This window comes from Chelonoidis abingdonii, chromosome 7 (assembly GCF_003597395.2).
Source record: "Chelonoidis abingdonii isolate Lonesome George chromosome 7, CheloAbing_2.0, whole genome shotgun sequence".
Taxonomy (NCBI): domain Eukaryota; kingdom Metazoa; phylum Chordata; order Testudines; family Testudinidae; genus Chelonoidis; species Chelonoidis abingdonii.
Window position 1 is genome coordinate 2,141,439 of NC_133775.1, and position 26,500 is coordinate 2,167,938.

Here is a 26,500-nt window from a genome sequence, read left to right on the forward strand (position 1 = left end):
ACTATAATTCTCCCCCAAGGAGTTCAGTCACAAATTTAACACATTATTTTAACGAGCATCATAAGCATGGAAGCATGTCTCTCTGCGAATGGTGCTGAACATGAAGGGACATGTTATGTTTAGCATATCTGGCACATAAATACCTGCAATGCCAGCTACAAAGTGCCATGCGATGTCTGTTCTCACTCCAGGTGACATTGTATAATAAGAAGCGAAGACATTATCTCCAGTAAATGTAAACTAACTGTTTGTCTTAGCAATTGACTGAATAAGAAGTAGGACTGAGGACTGTAGCTCTAAAGTTGACATTTGTTTATGGGTGCAGTTATGAAAAATAAAACCTACATTTATAAGTTGCACTTTCATGATGAAGCAGTTGTCACAGTACTTGTATGAGGTGATTGAAAAATACTGTTTCTTTTGTTTATCATTTAAGGTGTAAATATTGTCATAAAAAGTAGTAATATAAAGTGACACTGTATACTTTGTATTCTGTGTTGTAATAGAAATCAATGTGTTTGAAAATGTAGAAAAACATCTAAAAATATTTAATGAATTTCATTGGTAGTCTGTTTAATAGTGCAATTAATCACGATTAATTTTTAAATCACAGTTAAAAAATTTTAGTTAATTGCATGAGTTAACTGTGATTAAATGACAGCCCTAGTGTAACATGACCCTGAAACTGTCCATGTTAAACAAGGGTCAAGGTTTGCTATCCAGAGAACCTCGGACTGCTCTGTCCCAAGGCAAAGACACGAGGAAAACCCTTCAGCTTTCATTAAAGATACAGAAAAGGAGGAAAACCGTTGAGCCTTTGAAAGTGAAGTATTAGTCAGTTTCATTGTAACAACATCCTTGTTTAGAAGGACCCGCCCCTCACTCGACAGGCTGGTAGATGATGCCAGAGACGGAGTACTTGTTGCCTTTTGGGGTTAGTGGAGCTGGCTGAGCTGGACCAGACAAACACCATGGAAGGGGGAGAAAAGAGCACAGGAATAGAGGCTGCAGCTTCTGTCTATGATATTGCTCTTGCATTCCTTACTGCTGGAGAAACACAGGCCAGCCCACAGTTCAGCATGATTTGCCAAGGGCAAGTCATGCCTGACTAAACCTAATTGCCTTCTTGAGGAGATAACTGCTCTGTGGATAGGGGAAAGCATGGACATGTTATTCCTTGACTTCAGCAAAGCTTTTGATATGGTCTCCCACAGTATTCTTGCCAGCAAGTAAAGTAGTATGGCGGATATGATTGACTATAAGGTGGATAGAAAACCAGCTAGATCGGCGGTTCAACGGGTAGTGATCAATGGCTCCATGGTCTGTTTAGCAGCCGGTTTCAACGCGCACCCCGAGGCTCGTCCTGGGGCCAGGTTTTGTTCAATAACTTCACTAATGATCCAGAGAATGGCGTGGGCTGCACTCTCAGCAGATGACGCTGTGATGGGTTGGATCACAGAAGCCCTCTTGGGAGCTGCCAACTGATGTGCCAAGACTACTTCTGCCCCTGCTCCTTTCCCTGCAGCTTGACTAAGGTTCCTGCCTGGTTTGAGCCAGGACTTGCTAGCCTGCTGCAAACCAGACCCAGTCTGATCACATCCCCTAACAGCTGTAGGCTTACCTGAAAGCAGCTTACAGAAGTGTTTTGTCTTTAACACTCAGATGCCTAACTCCCAGTGGTCTAAACCCAATAAATCCGTTTTACCCTGGATAGAGCTTATACAAGGTAAACTCATAAATTGTTCACCCTCTGTACACTGATAGAAGAGAGTCACAGCTGTTTGTCCACATACATACTCTGATAAATAAGTAAAAAGTGATTTATTAAATACATAGATATAATTGGTTCAGATGTAATAGACAGAACAAAGTAAGTCACCAAGCAAATAAAATAAACGACAATCTGTCTAATCAAACTGAATACAGATAAGATCCTCACCAGAATGCTCCCTTTTACAGACTAATTTCCTTTTAGCCTGCGGTCCACGCAATCACTCTCACCCTTGCAGTCACTGTCCTTTATTCCAGTTCTTTCAGGTATCTTTGGAGTGAGAGAACTTTCTCGTTAGCCAGCTGAAGACAAAATGGAGAGTCTCCACGGGCTTAAATAACTCTCTTGTGGGTGGAGACCCCTCCTGCTCTCCTGCAAGATGGAGTTTAGGAGTCACCTGGGCAAGTCCTATGTTCCATGCATGACTCTGTTTTTTACAGGTGGCAGCCATTTTACGTGCTAATCTTGAACATCATCAAGTAGACTTCTTATGCGGATCGAAGCATTCCAGACCCATTGTCCTTTTAAAGTGTTTCTTGATTAGTACTTATTTCAACATATCCCTTCTCCAGGAAATGCTCTACTAAGGCTTATTTAACTAATCAAGTCCAGTACACCCACTTCAAATATCATAAGCTGTTGAAGGTACAAAAATGTATACATGCAACAAATAGGAATTAATACATTGCCTGTAAATCCATAACCTTCACAAGAGATGTTACATGCATATGTAGCAAAAACACATTTGTTATGTTATGGACAGGTGTGTTGTGGACTGTATATGTATAATAAAAAGCCATATTTCATAAATGCCATTATGGGAGTTACCCATACCACACGAGCGAACTGGAGGAAAGGGAGTTACGGACTGATCTATCGCTTGGACGGCGTACGGGATGGATCCAGGAATTAGGACGAGGACCTTAGACAATTAAAGCATTTGGGCCAGAAGACATCCATGATTGGAGAAATAGCTCACAAGAGACCAAGTGTCCCAGTTCCTGCACTTATCACGTAAAGAATCCCATGCACTGTTATCAGACTAGGGACCGATATGGCTAGACAGCAGTTCTGCCGCGAAAGCCTAGGTCGACTGTATAGATTCAGTGGCTACAGAACCCGCTGGATTCGTGAGTCAACAGCAGGTGCCCTTGTGCTAGCAGAACGGACTAACAGCATTGCTGTGGTGGTATAGTAGAGGAATTCGTAGGGATCCGTTCTAGGTTGATCGCCAGCAGATCGAGATCTAGTGAATCTATTCGCCCTTATTCACGGTTGGTGAGGCCCTATTCTGAGTACTGTCCGTCCAGTCATTTTGTGGCCGCTCACACAACTACAAGAAGGGCCTCTTGGACATACGATTGGAGAGAGCTCCCAGCAGAGACTGGCAACAAAAATGATAGGGGGCTGGAGCACATGACTTATGAGGAGAGGCTGAGGGAACTGCGGCTTGTTGCCAGTCTGCAGCGAGAAGAATGAAGGGGATTTGATAGCTCGCTGTACTCAACTACGATGAGGGAGTTCCAAAGAGCTTGGATCTAACTTCTCAGTGTACCAATGACAGAACAAGGGGTAATGGTCTCAAGTTGCAGTGGGAGAGGTCTAGGTTGGATATTAGGAAACACTATTTCACTAGGAGGGTGGTGGAATCTCCTTCCTTAAAGGTTTTTAAGGTCAGGCTTGATGAAGCCCTGGCTGGGATGATTTAGTTGGGAATTGGTCCTGCTTTGAGTAGCGGGTGGGACTAGATACCTCCTGAGGTCCCTTCCAACCCTGATATTCTGTGATTCTTATCAGCCACTCCAAGGCCTGGCAAACTGGTACCAGCGTCGGGCTCTTTGGGGCATTGATTTTAGTGGCTTCTCTAATCACAAGCTTTCAGCAGTGCTGCAGAATAGACAGTATGAGCCAGCTCAGCCAAACTCTGCTGAGCCAGAAGGCAAAAGGAGAGCTATAGGAGAGAGAAGAAATAAGATGGGAAGAGAAAATATACATGTGGGGTATGATAGTCTCCATCCCAGGTGGTTGGGAGTTTAGCCAGAGCCATTAGAGACAGAGGTGGCAATGTCATCTGGGTGCCTCTCTCTGGCCTGGCCAGGATGTGTCTGAGGCCCAGGATGACCAAAGCCCTCCCCTCCCCCCAAAGTTAGGGTAGATCCTGGGATCCCAGGAGACGGTGTGAGTGGCAGCCATGATAAAACTTGCTGCAGCAGTTGTCAGTAGACAGCTTATTCTTCTGCTGATGATTTTCACCCAGTCTTTTCCCTGCAAGCACCTGAAGGGAGTGATATGTGGAATAGCCCATCCCCTTGTTGTTTTGTTCACCAATTAGGCCCAATTTCTGATACACCCATTTTGGCATTTGATTTCTGGTCCCGCACTATTCTTGTGTACCAGCCGTGGTGTTAACACAGTCCTCGAGTTCCATCAAGGGGCCTTTTTGTCTGGACTACTTCAGGCTGCCTTGTTGTTTGCACCTTTCCCCAGCAGCGTTTGTAGTGGTGGGCCATTGAAATTTTGTAACTTCCACTCACTTCTTCTGTGGGTCCAGTTATCACAACAGTCCTGGTGCTCTCTGCTGTCCCTCCAGAGCCCTGCTGGACCAGGTGCAGCATTGGGAGAGCTTCCTGGCGCTGGTCAACATGATCATGTTCTGCACTGGTATCCCCGGGCACTACCCTGTCAACGAAACCACCAGCTCCCTGACGCTCACCTTCTGGTACACGCTGCAGGTGAGTGACTGTCCCTCATGCAATGGCGGAGCTGTGGGCACCTGTCCAGGCCACTGCCATGCTCCCTGGCTCTATTAGCACGTCACAGCCCACACTGCAGCCCTGTTTGGAGGGGTGGCAGAGGCGAGAGCTAGGAGTCCTGCCCTCCACAGGCATGGATTGCACTGGGCAATGTTGCCTGGAGCAGCTCATGGCCAAGTCAGGGGTCAGCTTCCACTTGCAACTAAGTGTGGCTCGGTGGCAGAGCTTGGGGGGGCTGGGGGGAGCTGTACGTGCAGGAACACACATACGCTGCTCTCTGGCCAGGGTCGCTGCTGTGTCAGCTAGAATACTGGGTGTTCCCCCACTGCATGGTCCCAGGCATGTCAGAGGAACTCGGTGGCCACTGGCTTAGTGAGGAGCTGTGCACAGATGGGTATTGGGCTTCCTGCTCGTTTATGGCTCGAGTGCTGCACCCAAGCCTTTCCCCTCCATGTGAATGTCTGAAATGGGCCCTTTTCCCCGCAGTACTGCCCCCGTCTGGGTGTGGCTGAGCAGAGCTGGGAACAGTGCCCGGATCCAGCCGGGAGAGGTTGCGGGGTGAACTGACTGGGGCACGTCACTAGTCAGCCGTGGTAGAGGAGAGGCTGCTGCTGTTCCCTTTCCCTAGCTCCCTCCCTCCTGCCAGCCCAAACCCGGTCACCTGTTCTAGTGCAGGGGAGGGGGGCCACAGGTCTGCTTGTCCTTTGTAGAACTTCTGCCATGGCTACCAGAACTTGCGGAGAGGGGCTTGGTGTGTGCCAGCCGAGGGCTCTCTGGGCAGTCATGTCCTCTAAGTGTGTGTCTGCCTGCCTGCAGCTCTGCATGGCCAAAGTTTGGCTCCAGCAGTTCAAAGCCAGTGCAGGAGGGTTAGCTTAGGAACACAGGCCCTGTGGCTCGGTTGCCCCAACCCCACGTTCGCTTGGGGTCTGAGCTGGAAGAAGAGCCCAAGCACTTCCAGGGCCTTATTAGCATGGCTAATTAAAACTTCACACCCCAGCTTTCCCCAGCTGCAGGCCTGATTGTCCAGCCTCTAGTTGCATCTCTGGCAGCCAGCTGCAGAGGGAGCTGGGGTGACACATTATCTGTTATTGGGCTTGCAGCCTTGTCTTCTCCAACACTGAAGAGGCTTCTGGCTTGGCCTCCAGCAGCACTGCCTGTCTCCTGGAGCTGACCGTTAGAATCTGATGGCCTTAACCCTGGGCTTTTGGTGTCGGTGCAGGTGCCATGGCTAGTGGACCGGGCTGGAGTTTGCTACGGGTCTCCCTCCTCCAGGACTTTTCCAATCTCACTTTTCCATGTGATGATACATCAGCTCAATGCCAAGGCGCCAGGCCTTAGAGCCCTCCACACCCTGGCAGGGTTCACTGACTACCCCACCCTGTGTGTGCCCTTCCCTTCCTCTGCCCCAGCATCTTCGTTCCGATGAGGAACAGTAAAATGAAAAAAATACCATTCAATTACATCACTTAATGGCAGACAGCTGAAAAGTGACACGTTTTTAAAGTGCTTATATAGCAATGCTAGGAGTCTAAATAATACGATGGGTGAGCTAGAGTGCCTTGTATTCAATGAGGATATTGATATAAGAGGCATCACAAAAACTTCTCGGAATGAGGATAATCAATGGGACACAGTAATACCAGGGTACAAAATCTATCAGAAGGACACAACAGGTCGTGCTGGTGGAGGAGTGACACTATGTGGAAGAAAGTGTAGAATCAAATTAAGTAAAAACCTTAAATGAACCAAAGTGTACCACAGAATCTCTATGGATAGTAATTCCATGCTTGAATAATAAGAATGTAGCAGTAGGAATATCTTACCGACCATCCAACGAGGATGGTGATAGTGACTGTGAAATGCTCAGGGAGATTAGAAAGGCTATTAAAATTAAAAACTCACTAATAGTGGGGAATTTCAGCTATCCCCATATTGACTGGGTGCATGTCACCTCAGGATGGGATGAAGAGATCAAATTTCTAGACGCCATTAATGACAGCTTCTTGAAGCAGCTAGTCCTGGAACCCGCAAGAGGAGAGGCAATTCTTGATTTAGTCTGACAGGAGCACAGGATCTGGTCCAAGAGGTGAATATAGCTGGAAGGCTTGGTAAAAGTGACCATAATATAATTAAATGTAACATCCCTGTGGTGGGGAAAAACCGACAGTGGCCCAAAACGGTAGCATTCAATTTCAGAAAAGGGAACTACACAAAAATGCGGAGGTTAGTTAAACAAAAACTAAATGGTACAGAGCCAAAGGCGAAATCCCTGCAAGCTGCATGGAAACTTTTTAAAGACACCATAATAGAGACTCAACTTAAATGTATACCCTGAATTAAAAAACGTAGTAAGAGAACCAAAAAAGTGCCACCCTGGCTAAACAACAACGTAAGAGAACCAGTGAGAGACAAAAAGGCATCCTTTAAAAAGTGCAAGTTAAATCCTAGTGAGGAAAATAGAAAGGAGCATAAACATTGGCAAATTAAGTGTAAAAATATATTTAGGCAGGCCAAAAAAGAATGTGAAGAACAGCTAGCCAAAGACTCAAAAAGTAATGGCAAAAAAAAAATAAGTAAGTGCATCAGAAGCAGGAAGCCTGCTGAACAACCAGTGGGGCCACTGGACTACTGAGATGCTAAAGCAGCACTCAAGGATGATAAGGCCATTGCGGAGAAACAAAATGAATTCTTTGCATCGGTCTTCACGGCTGAGGATGTGAGGGAGATTCACAAACCTGAACCATTCTTTTTAGGTGACAAATCAGAGGAACTGTTGCAGATTGAGGTGTCATTAGAGGTGGTTTTGGAACAAAATGATAAACTAAACAGTAGTAAGTCACCAGGGCCAGATGGTATCACCCAAGAGTCCTGAAGGGACTCCAGTGTGAAATTGTAGAACTACTAACTGTCATCTGTAACCTATCATTTAAATCGACTTCTGTACCAAATGACTGGAGGATAGCTAAAGAGATGCCAAATTTTAAAAAGGGCTCCAGAGGTGATCCCGGCAGTTACAGGCCGGTAAGCCTGACTTCAGTACCAGGCAAATTGGCTGAAACTATAGTAAAGAACAAAATTGTCACACATAGATGAACATAATTTGTTGAGGAAGAGTCAACGTGGTTTTTGTAAAAGGAAATCATGCTTCACCAATCTACTAGACTTCTTTGAGAGGGTCAACAAATATGTGGGCAAGGGGGATCCAGTGGGTACATTGTACTTAGATTTTTAGAAAGCCTGTGACAAGGTCCCACACGAAAGGCTCTTAAGCAAGCTAAGTTGTCATGGGATAAGAGGGAAGGTTCTCTCATGGATCGGTAACTGGTTAAATCAGAGGAAACAAAGGATAGGAATAAATGGTCAGTTTTCAGAATAGAGAGAGGTAAATAGTAGTGTCTCCCAGGGGTCTGTACTGGTTCCAGTCCTGTTCAACATATTCATAAATGATCTGGAAAAAGGGGTAAACAGTGAGGTGGCAAAATTTGCAGATGATACAAAACTACTCAAGTCCCAGGCAGACTGCGAAGAGCTACAAAAGGATCTCTCAAAACCGGGTGACTGGGCGACAAAATGGCAGATAAAATTCAGTGTTGATAAATGCAAAGTAATGTAAATTGGAAAACATAATCCCAACTATACATATGAAATGATGGGGTCTAAAATTAGTTGTTACCACTCAAGAAAGAGATCTTGGAGTCATTGTGGATAATTCTCTGAAAACATCCACTCAACATGCAGCGGCAGTCAAAAAAGCAAACAGAATATTGGGAATCATTAGGAAAGGGATAGAAAGTAAGACAGAAAATACTATGTTGCCTCTATATAAACCTATGGTATGCCCACATCTTGAATACTGCGTGCAGATGTGGTCACCCCATCTCAAAAAAGTTACACTGGACTTGGAAAAGGTTCAGAAAAGAACAACAAAAATGATTGGGGTATGGAACGGCTGCCGTATGAGGAGATATTAATCAGACTGGGACTTTTCAGCTTGGAAAAGAGATGACTAAGGGGTGATATGATAGAGGTCTATAAAATCATGACTGATGCGGAGAAAGTAAACAAGGAAGGGTTATTTACTCCTCATAACACACAAACTAGGGATCACCAAATGAAATTAATAGGCAGCAGGTTTAAAACAAATAAAAGGAAATACTTTTTCACACAACGCACTTGTGGAACTCTTTGCCAGAGGGTGTTGTGAAGTCCAAGACTATAACAAGGTTCAAAAAAGGGCTAGATACGTTCATGGAGGATGGGTCCATCAATGGCTATTAGCCAGGATGGGCAAGGATGGTGTCCCTAGCCTCTGTTTGCAAGAAGCTGGGCAACAGGGGATGAATGACTTGATGATTCCCTGTTGTGTTCGTTCCCTCTGGGGCACCTAGCACTGGCCACTGTTGATAGACAGGATACTGGGCTAGATGGACCTTTGGTCTGACCCAGCAGGGCCATTCTTATGTTCCTCCAAATCCTCCACATCCCCAAGACCGGTTGTGGAGTGAGCTGATGACGGGGGCAGCTGTCTAGGGAGCCCTGGAGAAGGAAGTAGTGGTTTCACTGGTGTTTCCTTGGCCTCCTTTAGTGCACAGCTAGCGGCTCCGGCGCTCAGCCCCCAGCGATAGAGCTGGGGAAGAACTTGCACAGGATGGCGAGAGCCCTGCTGGTCACTTGTGATCTGAGCCCAGGGTTCAGAGATCCCCTGCCACTCCCAGCCCCCTGTGCTGCCATGTTGGCCGGTACCTCTATGCTGAAGCAGGGACCATAGCTCCTAACTCCCCAAGCAGTGCCTGCCGTGCCTTCTGCTGCCAGCAGCCAGGTATGGGCCAGGAGCTCCCCACTGCTGTCACAGACTGCCTGAGGCTAGCCCGGGGAACTTGGGAGGCTGCTGTGTCCTGGAGCTCCGGCTAATGGCCGAGCTCCTTGGCTTGACTTCTCTGTGGCTGTTGTGTGGAGGCAGAGCATAAACGCACAGGGCCGTGGGGCTATGTCCCTGCTGGCTGATGTGTCCTAGCCACTCTGCAGTGCAAGCCGCTTCCCTTGCGTGTCAGTGAGGAGACACAAGGGTCCCTCAGTGGCGCAGGGTTAACCCTGGACTGGGATGTGCCCTGGTAGCTGCCTGCTGTGGGAATATGGCACTTTGCAGGCAATCTCTGCATCTCTTCAGGAGACACCCCTTAGCCTTGTGCTCAGGCCCTGGGGTCTGTACTGACTGCCGGGCGAGCGCCCCAGCCTGCAGCTCCCATGGCGGTATTCACCAGGCACCAGACCCTCTTAGCTGGTGTCACATGAGATCACAGCCCGCATCTTGCTGTGGAGTGGGGGTGGGGAGAGCCCGAGGCTCTGTCTGGCCTTGCTGGGAGTGGAGCAGAGCAAAAGCTCCTGTCTGCCTCTGTCCCTTGCTGGAAAGAGGCAGCAGAATGTCACCATCAAGGTAATGGTCTATTTTTAGCCCCTAGTTCAGCCTCTGTGCTCCTTTGCTTTCTGCTCTGCAGCTGCCAAGGTGCTGCTGATTGTGGGCAGGGGGAGGGAGGGTTGTCAGCTCAGTACTGGCCGCTCAACGCCAGCCAGGGCTCAGCCAAGTGACTGGTCTCCAGGCAGCCCCGAGGGAGAGTGTGGAACCCTGGACCTTTACTTTGAGTTCATGTCAGCCCCTGCTGTCACTCAAGGAGCGGGGAATTCTCGGGGCTTGGGTATGAGGGTGCTGTGGGGAGGAGGAAGTTGTCCCCTACCTGGGGCAGAGGTGACTGGGTCTTGTGAGCCTTCCCTGAAAGCATTGGCTAAGCAGAGTTTGCATGCAGGGGGAGTTGTGCGCCCTGGATCCCAAGCCCGGAGCCCAATGAAGAGCATGCCAGGCGGTGTGACATGGGCCATGCTGTGGGCTATGAAGGCCGGCAGGTCTGCCATGGCCCTTGGTATCTTCTCCAGGGACACGGCCCCAAGAGCCATCCTTGGCGGGGGCTCCAGCAAGTTCTGCTTGGGGTATGTTCCTCAGCTGTCTTGGTGAATCTTCAGCAGATCCCTGCTAACCCTGGGGAGACAGCTGAGGGCTCCCAGGATGTCAGTGCTGTTGGGCCCAGAGGTGGGCTGGCTCCTCTCTGAGGTGTGGTTTTTTCCTGCCCTTCTAGGACGACATCCTGTCCTTCGAGCCGGACAAGCAGGCTGTGTACCAGCAGGTTTACCGGCCTGTCTACTTCCAGCTGGTGGACGTGCTGCTGCACAAAGCCCAGTTCCCCTCCGACGAGGAGTATGGGTTCTGGTCCTCGGATGAGAAGGAGCAGTTCCGGATCTACAGGTAGGTTGAGGCCATGCCCTGGGGGTGCCAATGCCCCTCTCTGCCTTCAGTCCTCTCCCCTGGGGGTGACAGGAGATGAGCATGCTGTCCTGTGCTCAGATGTGCCCTGAGGGGCGGTGTGCGTGTCAGGCAGCAGATGGCATGGGATAACTGCCTGTTCGATGGGGTGGCCTGACCTCCAGGAAATGCAGAGCAACTGGGGGATCCCTGTGGATGGTCAGTGGGCGCTTTGCTTCCTCAGGGAGGAGTGCAGCGTGAACCTCTCTGGGGGCCACGAATGGCCCTCTTGGGGGAGGGGCTGTGGGAGTGGGTTGGGGTTTGGAGCTGACCTTGGGGTGCTGGCGGCTCAGAGCACCTCCAGAAGTGGCTGGGAGATGGTAGAGCTATCTGTGACAGGAGTGCTCAGCGGGGTGATTCAGGTGGGTAGAGGCACTGCCTCCCTTCTCCCCTGCCAGGGACCCACAGGGCAGTGCTTCTGTGGTAGCTTCTTGGCCAGAGCTCTTTTAGGGAGAGTGGGATGGGGGGCGCTGCTGACAGAGTGCCAGGGGGAAGGTGGGCAGCACTTGGTGACTCCCATGGTGCTTCCCTCCCCCAGAGTGGACATCTCCGACACTCTGATGTACGTGTATGAGATGCTGGGAGCAGAGCTGCTGAGCAGCCTCTACGACAAGTTGGGCCGCCTCCTCACCAGCACAGATCAGCCGTCCTCGTGGCAGGTGAGCGAGGCGTGCTGGCTCCCTGGGGCCTGGGTCGCCTCCCTTTGGACAGGGCTTGGCACAGGACGGGAGAACAAAAATACCAACCTGCATGGGGAACGAACAGCAGAAGCCGTTACCCCCGGGCGTGTGCTGGGGGGCATCCAGAAGGGTCCACAGTGTCTCGTTTACAGGCTCACCGTGAACTAGTTAGGCAGTGCCAGGGTCAGGTCGAGTCAGTGCTGCAGAATGGGAGCCAAGGGAGGGCCAGGGCTTTGCTGTGCGCTAATCAGCATGCATCTCCTCCCCTTGGCGTCCCAGTCAGCCGGCGGGCGTGCTGATTCACAGCCTAGGCACTGCCAGCACTCAGCAGCTGATGGCTGCAGCCTCCCTGGGTGGGCTGCCCCTGCTGCCAGACCGTGTCCCACGTTCCCTTCTGGTGGCCAGTGTCTGTCTGGAGGGGCAGCATGCAAGTGGGTGGGCCCCTGCTCGGGCAGATGAGTGTGCAGTGCCTCTGAATCACGCACCCAGGGTAGAGGCTCTGGGGGCCCAGCCCTGCCCTCAGTTACCACATTTCTGTACTGATGGATGCAATGTGGAAATTATCAGGGGACAGGGCACCTCGGAGGCTTGGGCAGCTGGGAAGGGGGTAGAGGGGCTTTTGGCTTGTGGAGTCAGCCAGCTGTTTCTGCTAAAGGGATGTTGCCACTGAAGGTCCCATCTCTCTGAGATGAGTCTATGGCCTATTGCAGTGGGGAGGTGGGTGCAAAGGGAAAGCAGCATTCTTCCTAAGGAGAACACCGGGGACTCTGCTTTTGACAGCCTAGCAACCCTGCAGGGCCCTGCTAGCCCTGCCCTGGGCTCCCCTGCCCCACCACAGCTCTGCTGGTGCCTCTCCTTCCCTGCGTGCAGCCCTCTGCTAGCTCAGCCCTGGGCTCTCGGTTCTCCCCCATCTCACTTGCAGGCAGTGAAACCACGCGTCTTTTTGCCCATGTGGGTAACCGTTTAAACCTCTGGCTGAAATTCACTCACCAAGTCCCAGCAGTGGGCAAAGGAACTGGAAGGTGCTGCAGATCTCAGCACAGGTGGGGCTGCCCTGCCCCTGTGGCCCGGGGCTGGAACCTGGGCAGCGAGCTGGGTGAGGTGCTCCTCGGGGCTGGGGCAGGGCTCTGAGTTGGTGTGTGTGTGTCTGCCCCGGTAGCACACGGAAGCCTTACTCTACGGGTTCCAGTCCATCGCAGAGACCATAGACGTGAACTACTCTGACGTGGTGCCGGGTCTGATTGGCCTCATCCCCCGGATCAGTATCAGCAACGTGCAGCTGGCCGATACTGTCATGTTCACCATCGGTGAGATGTCTAGCGGGAGAGCTGTGCTTGCCAGGGGGGGTGCGCACACTAGGGGAGGGAGGGCGCCCTGTGGAAGAGCTTGAGCCTTCCCTCTCCTCCTCCTTCCAGGCTCCAGCTGCTAGGCCCTGCTTCCTCCTCCCCACTGGCAGCACTTCATGGTGCAGATGTTGTGCCTTGAGTGCCACAAGCCACTGGCTGTAGGGCCAGGCCTTCTGCTGCCTTAATGCTGAGCGTCTCCCCTCCACCTGTCCTTTCCAGGGAGCAGGGCTGGGATCTGGCAGGGCTCTCCTGGGGAAAGAGGCCATGCTGCTTGTTGTAGTGAGAGGTAAGAGCAGGATGAGTGACCTGTGGTGTGGTGGCACCACCCTGTGCTCCCTGACCCTGCCTCCTGTCCGCTGTGCGCAGGGGCCCTATCCGAGTGGCTGGCTGACCACCCCGTCATGATCAACAACGTGCTGCCCCTGGTGCTCCAGGCCTTGGGCAACCCAGAGCTCTCCATCTCCAGCGTCTCCACCCTGAAGAAGATCTGTCGGGAGTGCAAGTACGACCTGCCCCCCTACGCTGCCAACATCGTTGCTGTGTCCCAGGTAAGGCATAGGTGTGGCTGGGCAGCAAGCGGGAGCCTGGAGCATGCCCTTGTTCTCCTGAGCCAGGCCAGAATCTGGGGGCAACGAGAGATGGGGCTGCCCAGCATGGGCCCACGTAGCCTGCACTGGCCCAACGGTGCAAGGGCAGCGTGGGGCTAGGGAGCGGAAGTAGACAGCAGAGCAAGGAGCGAAAGAGAGTAGTGGGGAGGCTGCTTGGCAGGCCACTGAGCAAGTGACACCAGCAAGGGGGGCAGGACTGCATTGAATTCAGTCTGGGCCTTTGGTGCTGCATTCAGTAGGGACTGTTCTCCATGCCACAAGGGGGGGCTCTGCCCACCCAGTGGGCTGCTTCCTGAGCCCTGGAGGAGGCACCTGTTGGGGAAGCCCAGCCCTTCGTAAGCTGCCTGCTGAGCTCCCTTCTGCAGTGCTGCCGTGGGGTGTTCCCTGGGGCCTGCTCAGTGCCAGAGATCAGCCGCTCTGTGCACTAAAGATCTAGAGCAAAGAGTGGATTCGTTCGCTCCTAGTCCAGCCTTACACCCTGTCTAGCTCTTCCAGGGCTGTAGGGCTGCCACAGGGCTCCCGCAGCGTCTCCCTGTGAGCAGAAAATGGCAGGCAGAGGCCAGGAGCTCACGGGAACCTCGTCCTCGCTGTTAGAAACCAGGGAAGGCCCCGTCCCAGAGCCCAGTGCTCGCTCACTGCCCCGGCACCGCGGGGCCAGCACTCAGAGCACAGACTGGTGCACAGCTGGCATCAGAACGTCCCACACTGGGAGAGCTGTGAGACTGGGGGTGGTTTGAGTTATCCAGCCACATAGCTGGGCCATAGCATGGGGTCAGGTGCAGCGGGAAAGCTTCGACCGCCCACCTTCCTCTGGGTCTTGGACTGCTAGGGCCAGCAGGTGCGAGCCCCTGGGACTCCAGAGCTTGGCCAGTTTCAGCCCCACGGTGAACAAGCCGTGTTCAGATGGAACCAAGGGAAGCAGGGTCTGGGCCCTGCCATCCTGCTGTGCTCTGACCCAACCCTGGGGCTCCCCAGCGCCCGGTACTGCACAGGGGAAGGGAATCGGCTGGAGAGCCCCTGTCCTGGCTCAGGAGGCCCTGCCTGGGACAGAGAGATGGATTTAACTCCTCCTCCTCCTGCTGGTTGTGAGGGGGCCCCAGCAGTGCTCCCTGCTCAGTGCTTGGGTGTATGGAGAGCCGCACACTGCTCCCGTCTGCTGAGTGGCACAGAGTTGAATTTGGTCAGCAGTTGTAACTTGCTCTCCCCTGGCAATGGGGGAGGGCACTCCTGACATTCAGCCCCTCTCTCTCTCTCTCCCTCCCTCCCTTTAGGATGTGTTAATGAAGCAGATCCACAAGGTAAGGCGTCCTTCTTCCCCTCCTTGGTAGTGCGCTAGCCCCCAGAGCCAGGCTCCCCCAGGGGCCCTGGTCCCGCAGCACAGCTCAGCATCCTGGCAAGGCAGAACGGGACAAGACCAGGATGGGGGCGGCCCGAGGCAGCTGCCATGCGCTGGCTGTCTTGGGAAGGCGTGGTCCCTCCCGAGGAGGAGTGGGAGACCTAACAGCTGCCTCTGCGGCACAGTTCGTCTCCAGGCTGCCTCCTTAGCTTGACCTGGCAGCAAAGCACATTGCAGAAAGGGAAATGCTCCTCGGTGCGATGCACGGGGCCAGACTGGAATGGGCCTCACAGTTCCTCTGCCCTTAACGTCTGTGATGGTTCCCTGCCGCTCTGTGGGCTGCCTACCAGCCACCCCGGCCTGAGGGGATGGCAGGTCTCCCCCTCTGTCCAGCCTGGAGCTTCTCCACCTCTCCCATTCAGCAGGCAGGCCGAGGGCAGATGTCACCCCAGAGATGAGTTAGCAGAGGCAGGGGCAGCTGGAGGACATTTGTTGTTCTTTGCGCCATGGAGGTGTCTGTCCCTCTCTACTCAGCTTGGGGCAGGCACCTCTAGCATATTCTAGTCAGTGCTGGGCCTCTCGGTCCCGGCCCAGTGCTGCAGCACTTCAGAGTCCCATGGCCTCTCCCCCAGCCCAGAGCTCTTAGAGTGCTGACCGCAGTGTGTGCTGGGCTGTGACCTGTCCCCCAAATCTTCTCCCCAGACGAGTCAGTGCATGTGGCTGATGCAGGCTCTGGGCTTCCTGCTCTCGGCGCTGCAAGTGGAGGAGATCCTGAAGAACCTGCATTCTCTCATCACTCCCTACATCCAGCAGCTGGAAAAGCTGGCTGACGAAACAGTGAGTCACCAGCCCCTGGGATTCCTCCTCTCTCTGGCCAGCCCAGCCCCGCTCCCAGCTCAGCTGGCCAAGGCTCCCTTTGGAGGGAGGAGCTGCTGAACAAAAGGTGCTTTTCCTTCTGGCATAGCCCCCCATCAGACCCAGAGGTGCAGGGCCCTTGCCATGGGGCCGGCCCTTGGGGTGCAGGTTGCCTTTGCCGTCCCCTCTGCACCGGTGGATCTGCGAGCCTCCATCCCTCACACCAGAGACTCCTTGGGCTCTCATGGGCAGCAATCCCCTAGCTCCTCGGAGACGTCCCACATGAAGCCCATGCCACCTCCCTAGGGTGTCATAGGGCACACTGGTGCCAGACGGGCTGCTTGTTAGCTCTGCCACCTGGCCTGGCTCACAGTAAGCGTCCCTGCCTCCAGCCGCTGCCAACAGCTGGGACTTGCTTCTTCCAGGGGAAGCATACGGGGCTCCCCATCTGGGAGTTGTGCTGGTGGGAGGGTGTAGTGGGATGAAGGTGGGGGCACATTGACCAGATGTGGGAAGTGACTTGGGCAGGGCTGTTTGTGGGAATCCCGGTGCGGTTCTGGGCTGGGAGAGGCTCTGTCCCACGTGCAGGCCGGGGGGACTGATGGCTTTGCTTCCCCTGCCAGCCCAACCCCTCCAACAAACTGGCCATCATCCACATTTTGGGCCTGCTCTCCAACCTCTTCACCACGCTGGACATCAGCCACCATGATGACGACCACGAGAACACAGAGGTCAAGAAGCTGCCTGTGCCGCAGGGACCCAACCCGGTGGGTGTAGCAGATGTTAGGCTCCAACACTTCCTCACCCTCCCTTAGCAACAGGCTCTGGGCGAAGGGCAGCCCTGCTGGGGCACACTCACTGCCACCTTCACCCCCCACGGAGCAGCTGGCCTGCAGCCCAGCCGGAGCCGCCCCTACCGGCTGGCAGCATGAGGCTGGTACAGCCAGGCAAAGGGAGAGGCAGCTACCGCAGGTCATGTCCTGTGGATGATGGTGCTAGGGGAACCCAGCTGCACTGCTTCCCTCCTCGCCTCTCCTCAGCAGCATCCTCATGGGCTGCTCTGGCTGGTGGCTGCATTGTGGGTTGCCCACCTAGTGGGGGAGGCGTCTGCCTGGTGTAGGGGAGGAAAGGGTGTCGCAGTCTCTGAATGGCAAAGGTTTGGGTCTGGGCCTTGTTTAACACCCACGAACCCTGGACGTGGGCAGAGCCCTGTCCGTGACAGGGACTCCGCGTAGGGCAGCTGGGTGCAGTACAGCCGAGTGACTGAGCCGTCCCATCTCGTCCCTGGCAGGTGGTGGTGGTTCTGCAGCAAGTCTTCCAGCTCATCCAGAAAGTTCTGAGCAAGTGGCTAAACGATGCCCAGGTGGTGGAGGTAACTGGCACCTGCTGGGTCAGACTGATGTGCCACACTGCAGCCTCACCCAGAGCGAGCAGGGTGCTGGGTGACACCACTGGTCACCTGCTGTGGGCAGAGCCTTTCTGTTCAGCAGATTGAGGGGCACCAGCAGAGCTGGGGGAACCCTGGGCAGGGATAGCAGGGGATTGCGGGTCGGGAGTGAGGAGCACTGGCAGAGCTGTGTGAGGGAGCCTAGGGCAGGGCTAGCAGGGGGTTGTGGGTCGGGAGTGAGGGGCACCGGCACAGCTGAGGGGAGCCCAGGGCGGGGTTAGCAGAGGATGCGGGTCAGGAGTGAGGGGCACCAGCAGAGCTGAGGGGAGCCCAGGGCTGGAATAGCAGGGGATGTGGGTCGGGAGTGAGGGGCACCAGCAGAGCTGAGGGGAGCCCAGGGTGGGGCTGGCAGGGGCTGCAGGTCGGGAGCGAGGGGCACCGGCAGAGCTGTGGGTGGGGGAGCCCAGGGCTGGGATACTGTGGGGAGGGAGGTGCATTGCCAGTGGAGTTGATCTGCACAATGCAGCATGCTTCTCCGTCTAGCTGTCTCTGAGCCCGTAATGCTGGCTCCTTCCCTCCCTCAAGCCAGTTCTGCCCTGCGCGGTGCTGGGTGTGTGCTCTGAGTGTGACTCACGAGGCCCCTCCTCTCGGCAGTCTGTCTGCGCCATCTTTGAGAAGTCCGTGAAGACCCTGCTCGACGACTTTGCCCCCATGGTTCCCCAGCTGTGTGAGATGCTGGGTCAGATGTACAGCACCATCCCCCAAGCGTCTGCACTGGATCTCACTCGGCAGGTAAGTGCAGTACTGCACGGCCCCCAGCGTGTGCCAGGGGCTGGGATCTCAGAGCTGGGGCCAGAACCCCACTTGCTGTTTTTGCTGGCTTGGCCTCTTCTCTTCTCTCCAGTTGCCTCCCTTGCTCCTGCTGTGCGAGGGCATCCCATGCAGGCCTCATGATCCAGCCCTCCTGTTGCGGGCTGATCCCCCCACCTCGGAGTGCACGCTGTGTTGTCGAGGTGAGCACACAGCTGCTCCCTTGGCCTCCAGCACCCTGTAAGCGGGGAAGGGCAGGGGTCTCTCTGCCCATCTGTAAGCCCGTCGGTTCGGGCTTTGTCCCCCTCAGGTGCGGCGGGGAGCCAGGGCGCCTCCTTCTAGGCAGCGGGATGGGTTCCACGCCGGTCCTGTACTTGAGGGTCAAGCAAATTAGGTCTATGGGCCCTGGCCCTTAGGCAGGGCGGGGCCACAAACAGTTCAGGCTCGGGCCTGTTGAGGCAGGGCAGAGCGGTAACAAAGTCTAGGGGCCCCGGCCCTCAGGCAGGGCAGGCACCAAACAAACCGTAGCACAGCTCAGGGGTTCTGGGTGAAGGGGGGATTCTGCCAGCCGGTTACGGGTGGCAGGGGGAATGCAGGCCCACCCACTCCTCTGCGTTCCAGCCCGGGGCCCTGGTAGCGGCGGTTGCCGCTAAGGCGGTCAGTGGGATCCGACCCGAAACACACTGACAGGGTGATCGGTGGGGATCCTGGCCGATACACACGGCCATAGGCTCGGGGCCTTCTGCAGCCTGACTGTCGTCAGCCACCCCCGGGCTACTTCCAACTTCCCCCTCCCCGGTACCTGTCCTCCGTCGGCGCAGTCCGGTGGGTCCCAGACCATAGGTTCTTCGGAGAACTGGGGGGTAGCAGGCTCTGGCGGCTCCTCCGGCCAGTGGGTGCAGGGTAGTTCAGGCTGAGGGTCCTCAGGATACCCGGCACGGGGCAGGTCCGGCCAGCGCTCCTCTGGATACTTGGCCCGAGGTAGGTCTGGCCAGCGCTCCTCTGGATACTGGGCCCGAGGTAGGTCCAGCCAGCGCTCCTCGGGATAGTGAGCACAAGGCAAGCTGGGCCGAGCGGGAGCTCAGGCCTCCAGGTCTGTACTCTTCGGCGTCCTGGGCTCAACTGAGCTCTGGGCCCTGGCTTTTATACTTCCTGTCCCGCCCCTTGACTTCTGGGGGGCGGGAACAGGCGGTACTGGCTCCGCCCACGGAGGTGCCTGCTCTGGCTCTTCCCCCTCAGGTGCGGCAGGGAGCCAGGGCACCTCCTTACACCATCCAATCTGGACGCAGGCCAGGCATCGCTTTGCGTGCTGGGCTAGAGCGCCTGCTGCTGGGACAAAGCCTGCAGCTAGGCTCGCAGCTCCATCTGGGCGCCCTGCAGCCCTGGGTGGGTCACAGGCCACCCATAGCTTCCATCCCTCTCTCTCTTCCAGCTGGTTCACATCTTTGCACATGAGCCTGCCCACTTCCCTCCCATCAAAGCCCTCTTTCTGCTCGTCACCTCCGTCACGCTCACCCTCTTCCAGCAAGGTACGTGTACGAGCTCTCCCTCCTGCTGGGGGCCTGATCAGCCTGTTATGTGCATGGGCTCTCGAGTGTCTTCCCAGGAATGGCCATTTTCACTCCTAGCCAAGCTCACGGGGCCCCCTCTGCTCCTGGGAGGCAGGTCCCTTCCCCTTTGGCCCAGTGGAAGTGACGGGCATCTCCTCCCGCATCACAGAACTGAGAGTTCAGCTCACAGCCCAGCCCCACGCAAGCCGCTGAGAGCACGTTCCAGGGGGCTGGTGTCCGTTGCAGGAAAGCAGGGCCTCAGTCCAGGGTTGAGGGTGCCCTGAAGTGGGGAGCGGCCTCGCTGGCAGTTCTAGCCGTGCCTGTGCTGCTCTCATGGGACGAGGCACGCTGGCTGGCACCAAAGGGTTAATGTAAAGTTGATATTGGGGTTCTTCTCACAGGCCAGTGGCGTTCTAATCAGCCCGCCCCGGCACCCAGCAGGTGCAGGAGTAGACAGGGACATCCCTCTTCAAAGCTCCTGTTCCCCTTCCCTGGGCCGACCCCACAGCTTGGGTTCCGTGGGGCAGGGTCGCCCCGACCCAGCCCAGAGCTGAGCTCTCAAGAGTTCTGGTCCCCTGGTGTGTGGTGGAGCTGGAAGCTCTGGAGCCAGCCCTTTCCGCTTTCTCCCACTGGTGGAACCGGGTGCATGGGGCCCCTGGCCTTTCAGACCGTGTTGGCTGTGCTGTGTGTTGCCCCGAGCGGGTTTGGGGACATGCAGGCAAACTCTGCACTGGGGCGAGGCAAGGGCCCTCCCTGGTGGTGTGCCCTGAGTCCTCAGGGGCTTGCTGGGGCGAGGGGCCTGTGCTAATGATCTAGTTCTGGGTCTCTGGCAACTGGCTAGGCCTGCTTCCCTGGAAGTCTGTGCAGAACTCTGCTGATGTCAGCGGGAGCAACCTCGGGTGGGGGGTCTATGGCCAGTAGAAGCTCTTGGCCCAGGTCGTAGTGGGCACGGCACACCCCAGGGCAGCGATGATCCCAACTCTGAGGAGCGGGGGGTAGAGAGCCTCACCCGTTTCAAAGGGCTGGGAAGTGAGCGACCCAGCACCAGGGGAGACCGCCTGCCCGAGTGCAGCCCACTGCCCCGCCCGTGGGGGCTTCACCCCCATGTTCTGTGGCAAACAGCCCTGAGCCAAACAAATGGATGCTGCATGCATGCTGGCCATGCCTGCGCAGGGAGCTGGACTGAATGCCTCACCTGTGTTAGCAGACAGAGGCTTGTGTAGAGTCAGAGGCCAGGTGGTCGTGCCATGGAGTTCTCGAAGCTGTGAGTGCTAGCACGGAAGGGACGCGGGGAGCCGGTTGTCGGGTTCCTGCATACAGAGTGGATCGCAAAGCCAGCCAAGCGGCTGGGGAGCAGGGACAGGGAGGGTAGCTGTTCCGGAGGCTCCGGTGACTTGGGTGCGGGAGCCTGAGCCCCCTCCTGGCCTGTTGAGCATTTGCTGAGGTTTGTCATTTATTTGTAGCTATTTTTCAGGACCAAATGGTTTTGCAGACTCCCGTTCAGTCCCCCAGTGCAAACGCTCTAACTCTCCTTATGGAGATGGTGCCCAGCGAGCCCCCCGCTTCTCCTTCCACTCCCCCTCCTCTCTGAGACATGAAGAGCTCTCCCAGGCGCTTGGCCGCAGTCCCTGGGGGCTTCGGATCCTTTCCTTTGCGGTTTCTTTTTGTTCTTGGGTTCTCCAGTTTCATGATTTTTGTATGTTTTGTTTCTTTAACTTGCTTCAAGCTGCTCATGTCCCCCCTCTTTTCCCCTCGCACTCCTCCCCCGTCCCCCCACACTCCTGTTTTCACTTGTAAATTCTTTCCGTATCACATAACTATATGATGTTGAGTTGCTGTTTGTATGATTTTCTCTTAAGTTACATCTTTATTATATTTTTAGGGCCCAGGGATCATCCTGATATTGTTGATTCATTTATGCAACTCCTGGCACAGGTGTGTTTTAGTTTCTTATTCATTCACTTTCTGTTCTCTCTCTTTCTCTTATTTAATTCAATTTAAACCTATTTTTAGCTTTCTGTTGACAACGTTTTTTTCCTTTTAGTTGAATATCGAGTTTCTCCATCTGTTTCCGTGGAAGTTGAAAACAAAACATTCTCCTTTAGTTCTGGGTTTTTCGCCACCCCCCAGGCAATGCCCTGCTCTGCAGGAGCTTCAGAGCTGCTGCCTCCCGGCGAAATCCGGGGTGGGGGGGCAGCTGGAGCTGGGACGGGATACCTCACACTGCTCTGAGCTCAGACTTGTTCTACAGAAAACTAGAGCGTTTTCCACTCCTCCGGCTGCCTCTCTGCCAGGTGGGAGATCCTCTGGAGCCGAGACCAGCCTAGCTAGATGGCTCTCTCATGGGGGACAGAGGTCTCTTGCCCCCAGCCATCGCAGCGTGGCCCCAAACTGCCCTTTAGAAAGGCAGTCTCCTTGCACGCCTGCAGGGGGAGCTGCATCTGGGGTTCGATCTGGAGCCGTCTGGTAATGGGAGCAAGATGTCTGTGGTGGCAGCTAGGCATCAGCCTGTCTGCCCTGTGGGTCCAGGGAGCCTCTTGTGCTGCCTGGGCAGGGCTCCTGCTGTTGGAGGTTGGCGTCTGGATCAGGTAGAGCCCTGCACCTGTTCCGTGCTGCCCTCCTGCAGCCTGCTCTCACGCTGGCAGCAGTTCTGGGGCACCGTCTCGGGGAGGCTAAGACCCGAGCCCAGCAGGGTGGTGCTAGAAATGCAGTTTCTGAGGGCAGGCCCTGAAGCCTCATGGGGAGATGCTGCCTGGCTCTTTGGCACGGGAGGAGACAGGGCTGTCTGTCCCAGGGACGGCAGAGTTGGTGTCTGCAGGTCTCTGACACAACATGCGCTGGCCACCCCTCTTCATATGTCTGGGCTGAGTGCCTTTCTCTTGGCTGCTGAGTCTCGAGCTGAGGGCAGCCGCCTGCCCGCCAGAGGCGGGCCACACAGAGCTTTGAGAGCTGCGGCTCTGTTGGCTCTGCCGGCATGGCAGTGTGAAAGGCCACCGCGCCTGGAGTGTGCTTCACCAGAGGCAGCGCTGGCTGCCGTCACAAGGAGCAGTGTCCGAGCCAGCCCGGTTGTCAGAACGCCCATGGTTTGGAGGGGCTGGAGCACAGGGCTGCGCAGAGGCAGGAATCTTGTTATGCTGGTGTGTATATACAGCTGTCGGGGGAGACACAGGATGCTGGTGCCTCGCCCCCCACCAGCTTCCCAAGAGAACGTCTAACACCCTCTGCAGGGAGAGGGCAGCCTCCAGGCACTATGCTGTGTGCCGCTCCAGCTTCCCAGGACAGGGGGACCCCTCACCAGGGCCTGGAGTTGGTCTGGGCCTCTCCATCGTGGTGGGTTTGAAGAAACCCCACCAAGGAGCTGGCATGCGGCTCTCCTCAGTAACAAAATGGCTAGGCCTTTGATGTGTGCCCGCGTTGCCAGGAGCCATGCAGGTACCTCAGACAGGGCCGGGCCTCTCTGAACTGGCGGATGGAGCAGCCTCCTGACTGGGTTGGCGGGGTCCCAGCCCCAGGGCCCTACAGACATGGTGGCCATGGCCTGGCCTGGCCTAGGCAATCGCTGGGGTGGGGTGGGGTTGGTCTGGACACAGTTGTGATGAGCAGTCCCCATGGTCCTGAGTCGTGTGTGGGTCCCGCCTGGCTGGTTCACTCACTGTGACCATGTCCACCATTGGGAGTGGATCGAGACTGCACCTGCTGGTCCAGGGGAGCCAGGCCAGTCAGCGAGTCACAACCCCTGACCCCCTCCAGTGCATGGTGCCTCTGGGGGGAATGCTGGCACCAGCTGCTTCCTCCAGTGTGATGTTCTTACAGGGGCTCTGCCTGCCTGCACAGTGATGCGCCAGCGCATGTCTGGCCCCACAAACCCGCCTGGCTGGAGCACACGCTGCAGTGGGCTGTAGATACAGTATGTCTGTCCTGCGCTGCTCCTCACTGGGCTCCGCTCCCTAGCATAGACCAATACAAGCCCAGTCACCACTTGGCTTTTGTTTTCCAGCTGTGCACCTCCTCCCAGCCCCTGCCGCAGCTGCTGTAGCCTTGCAGCCAGCAAGAGCACTGGGCAGCTGGGGCCTGGGCACAGCGGAGTGTCTGGGATTGCTGCCTTCTGCCTCTGAAATGTGCCCAGTTCTTTCAAGTGCAGAACTGGCTGGTGCTGGAACGGGGCGGTTAGTACAGGGGCTGTCCTGGCAGCCCTCTTGAGCTCTTCCTAGCATTCCCGGCTACCAGTTCCCTGCCAACTTCCTGCCCACCCTGGCTTTCCCCTGTAGATTGTCTGGCTGCCCCCTCTAGTGGGTGGAGCTGGCAAAGGAGTGGGCGGTGAATTATCTTGCGTTTCACAGACTCGCTTTGCCTGACACTGTTGTAATGAAAACCAATACGTAAGTGTGGTGTTTCAAAACTCGGCCTTCTGACCCCAGCCTAGTTCTACCCACCTGCGTGAGAAGGACTTCCCAGGGGCTGGTCGCTTCCCATTGAAATCCATGAGTCATAAGACAGTGGCAGTGTCTTGAAAATGTTGGGTCTCCTCTGAGCCCTCCCAAGCTGTGGTGACCCCTCCTCTGTGCAGGGATGCAGCAAAGGCGCAGCCTGGCTACTCCATCCTTTGATGCTCATGCAGTGCCCTCTGCCCATCCTAGATAGTGCCACACCCACTGGCTTCCCGAGGCCGGAATGAGCACGTTTCCCTAGCCATTGCCCCAGCCCTGCCAGAACCTGGTAGATGCCCACGCGCCCAGCCTTCCTGCCCCCAGGAGCACTGCTGGCAGCTGGCACCGTGTCTGCTTCTACCAGCATCTCTCAGTGGAGGGAAGGACTCCGCACCGGGGTAGCTGTTAGGCTCAGGTGGGAGATGCAGCGACTGCACCCCACTCCTCCCAAAGCCAGCCTCTGCCTCAGCATCTGTTGGATGCTCGTCACCCCCTGGCCCTTCCTCGCCCCCTCTTGCAGCCCCATGCATCCCCCTCTAGGACGGCAGGCTCTCGGGCATGGGGCACAGCATTTCTCCACCATACGTTGTGGCTGAAGGCCACATGTTTTCATGCAGCCTCCCGTAGCTGCCACCTCTTTTCTGGCTGCCTCTTTCTCTAGACAGAAGGCCAAGGCAGCTCTCCACATGCCCAAACCCAAGACTTGGAGGAATTGCCTTGTGCAGAGGAAAGCAAAATCTCCCCCTCCTGAGGACTGTGCTTCCAGGAGTTGATCTGATGTTGTGGGCCTGGACAGCCTCACTCACCACATCCAAGTGCAGCAGTTTTCTGATGGAGAATCCACCCCTGCCCTGGCGCTTTGGTCCAGCGGTTAATCATGGTCCCCGTTCGAAACCTGGCCTGATCTCTGATTGAATTTGTCCAGTTTCAGCTTCCAGCCCTGGATCCTTGGCCAGCTTTTCTCTGCTCAGTTCAAGAGCCTTTCAGTACCTGGGATTTTCTCCCCGGGAAGGTACCTAGAGATAGTTGTCAGGTCAACTGTCAGCCTTTGTTTTTATAAACTGAACAGACCGAGCTCTTTAAATCTCTCACTGTCAGGCATTTCCTCTAGCCCTCCAAACAGAGTCTCTTTCCTGCACCCTCTTCAGTTTTTCCACATCCTTTTAAACATGTGGCCCCCAGTGTGCCAATGTGAGTCGTGCCAATGCTGCGTACAGAGCTGCAGTTCCTGCTGTTCTCTCACTCCCTGCTCTTCTGCGGCTTTATCCCTCTGTGCCACAGCAGGGCACTGGGAGCTCCTATTGAGTGGTTTGTCCGCTGTGACCACGGGATCCTTTTTCCAGGCCCTGCTTTCCAGGATACAGCTGCAGGCTGCAGGGGTGGCTGGCATTTCCTGTTCTCAGATGGATGACTTGGCATTCGGCTGCATTAAAGCACAGTTTGGTTCTCTGGGCCCAGCTTGCCAGGCCATCCAGTTTGCTCCATATGACTGTCCTCATTACTTAACATGTTGCCAGACTTCGTGCCACCCACAGATCTGCTCAGCAGTGATTTTGTGTTTATTTCCAACCAACTGACGGTGATGCCTTGAGCCGGTCTCTGGGGGACCCCACTAGAAACACTCCATTCAATGAGATCTGTCAGCCAGGCAATTCTTTTCTTCAAGAACATGACAACATGAGAACGGCCAGACTGGGTCAGACCAGTGGTCCAGCTAGCCCAATATCCTCAGATGGAAAGAACTGGACAGTTATCAAATGATCCAGACCCAGCTCCTAGCAGTCATTTATTTATAACTCCTGTTTATATATTTATATTTATATTTTTCACTTATACTGACCCAAGTATTCTAGGTGCCAGCCTATAAAAGCACTCTACACACCAGAAGTGAGAGAGCAACAGATTCCTGAAATCTTGGGTTCCCCCATATTAACCGCACTGTTTCTAGAACATGGATCTTTAGGGTACTGAGGAGGAGAAAGAAGTTAGCCAGTTCTTAATCCATTTATCATGTGCTTTCTTGAAGGTGTGTAGTGGTAGTTTTTAATCCAAATTTCATTCCAAACCTCTACAAAAGTCGAAATATTCTATCTGTGCCCTCACCTTTACCAGCCGGACTTGGCATCTCAGCAAAGAACAAAATGCGCTTTGTGTAGCAGAGCCTGCTGTCCATAAAGCCATGCTGTCTGGCATTGAGTACATCACCATTCTTTATCCACTGAACCAAGGCCTGCTTCTCTATTATTCTGCCTGGGATTAGTGTCTCCTCCTGAACTGAGCAAGCCACTGCCCATGTCCGCCTTGTGCTTTATAAGGTCCAGAAGCACTTGTGCCTCCAGACCAATGTGGATGCCTCGGGTCTGAAGCCACCCAGAAAGTTTGGGTTTCTGGCTGAGGGCTCTGCCTTCTGCTCAGACCCAGCAGTGAATGTGGGAGCAGTTGCTCCAACACCAGCATGGGGCCTCCCTACCTCCTTTGCATTACGCTGGCCCTGTGGGACACAGATCAGACTCACCTCTCACCTTAGGCCCTAGCCTGGAGGACGAGGACTGGCCATGTTTTTCATTATCTGGGCAGCCCTCATTGCCACTGGCTCTGTCTTAGCGGAGCTGTCAGCAGCAGGAA

The 26,500-nt window shown here is 55.0% G+C and overlaps 1 protein-coding gene across 1 annotated transcript in view; it reads left to right on the forward strand.

Annotated features, from left to right (window-relative positions):
* The window catches only part of IPO13 (importin 13), a 51,699-nt gene that overhangs the window by 18,711 nt on the left and 6,488 nt on the right, over positions 1-26,500 (forward strand). Inside the window, exons 3-14 of the mRNA XM_075068260.1 lie at positions 4,323-4,503; positions 10,653-10,819; positions 11,415-11,535; positions 12,716-12,863; positions 13,269-13,450; positions 14,782-14,808; positions 15,549-15,683; positions 16,325-16,468; positions 16,993-17,073; positions 17,743-17,880; positions 19,331-19,427; positions 21,331-21,383. Coding sequence (XP_074924361.1) covers positions 4,323-4,503; positions 10,653-10,819; positions 11,415-11,535; positions 12,716-12,863; positions 13,269-13,450; positions 14,782-14,808; positions 15,549-15,683; positions 16,325-16,468; positions 16,993-17,073; positions 17,743-17,880; positions 19,331-19,427; positions 21,331-21,383 — 1,474 coding nt within the window. The remainder of the gene's footprint in view (positions 1-4,322; positions 4,504-10,652; positions 10,820-11,414; positions 11,536-12,715; positions 12,864-13,268; positions 13,451-14,781; positions 14,809-15,548; positions 15,684-16,324; positions 16,469-16,992; positions 17,074-17,742; positions 17,881-19,330; positions 19,428-21,330; positions 21,384-26,500) is intronic.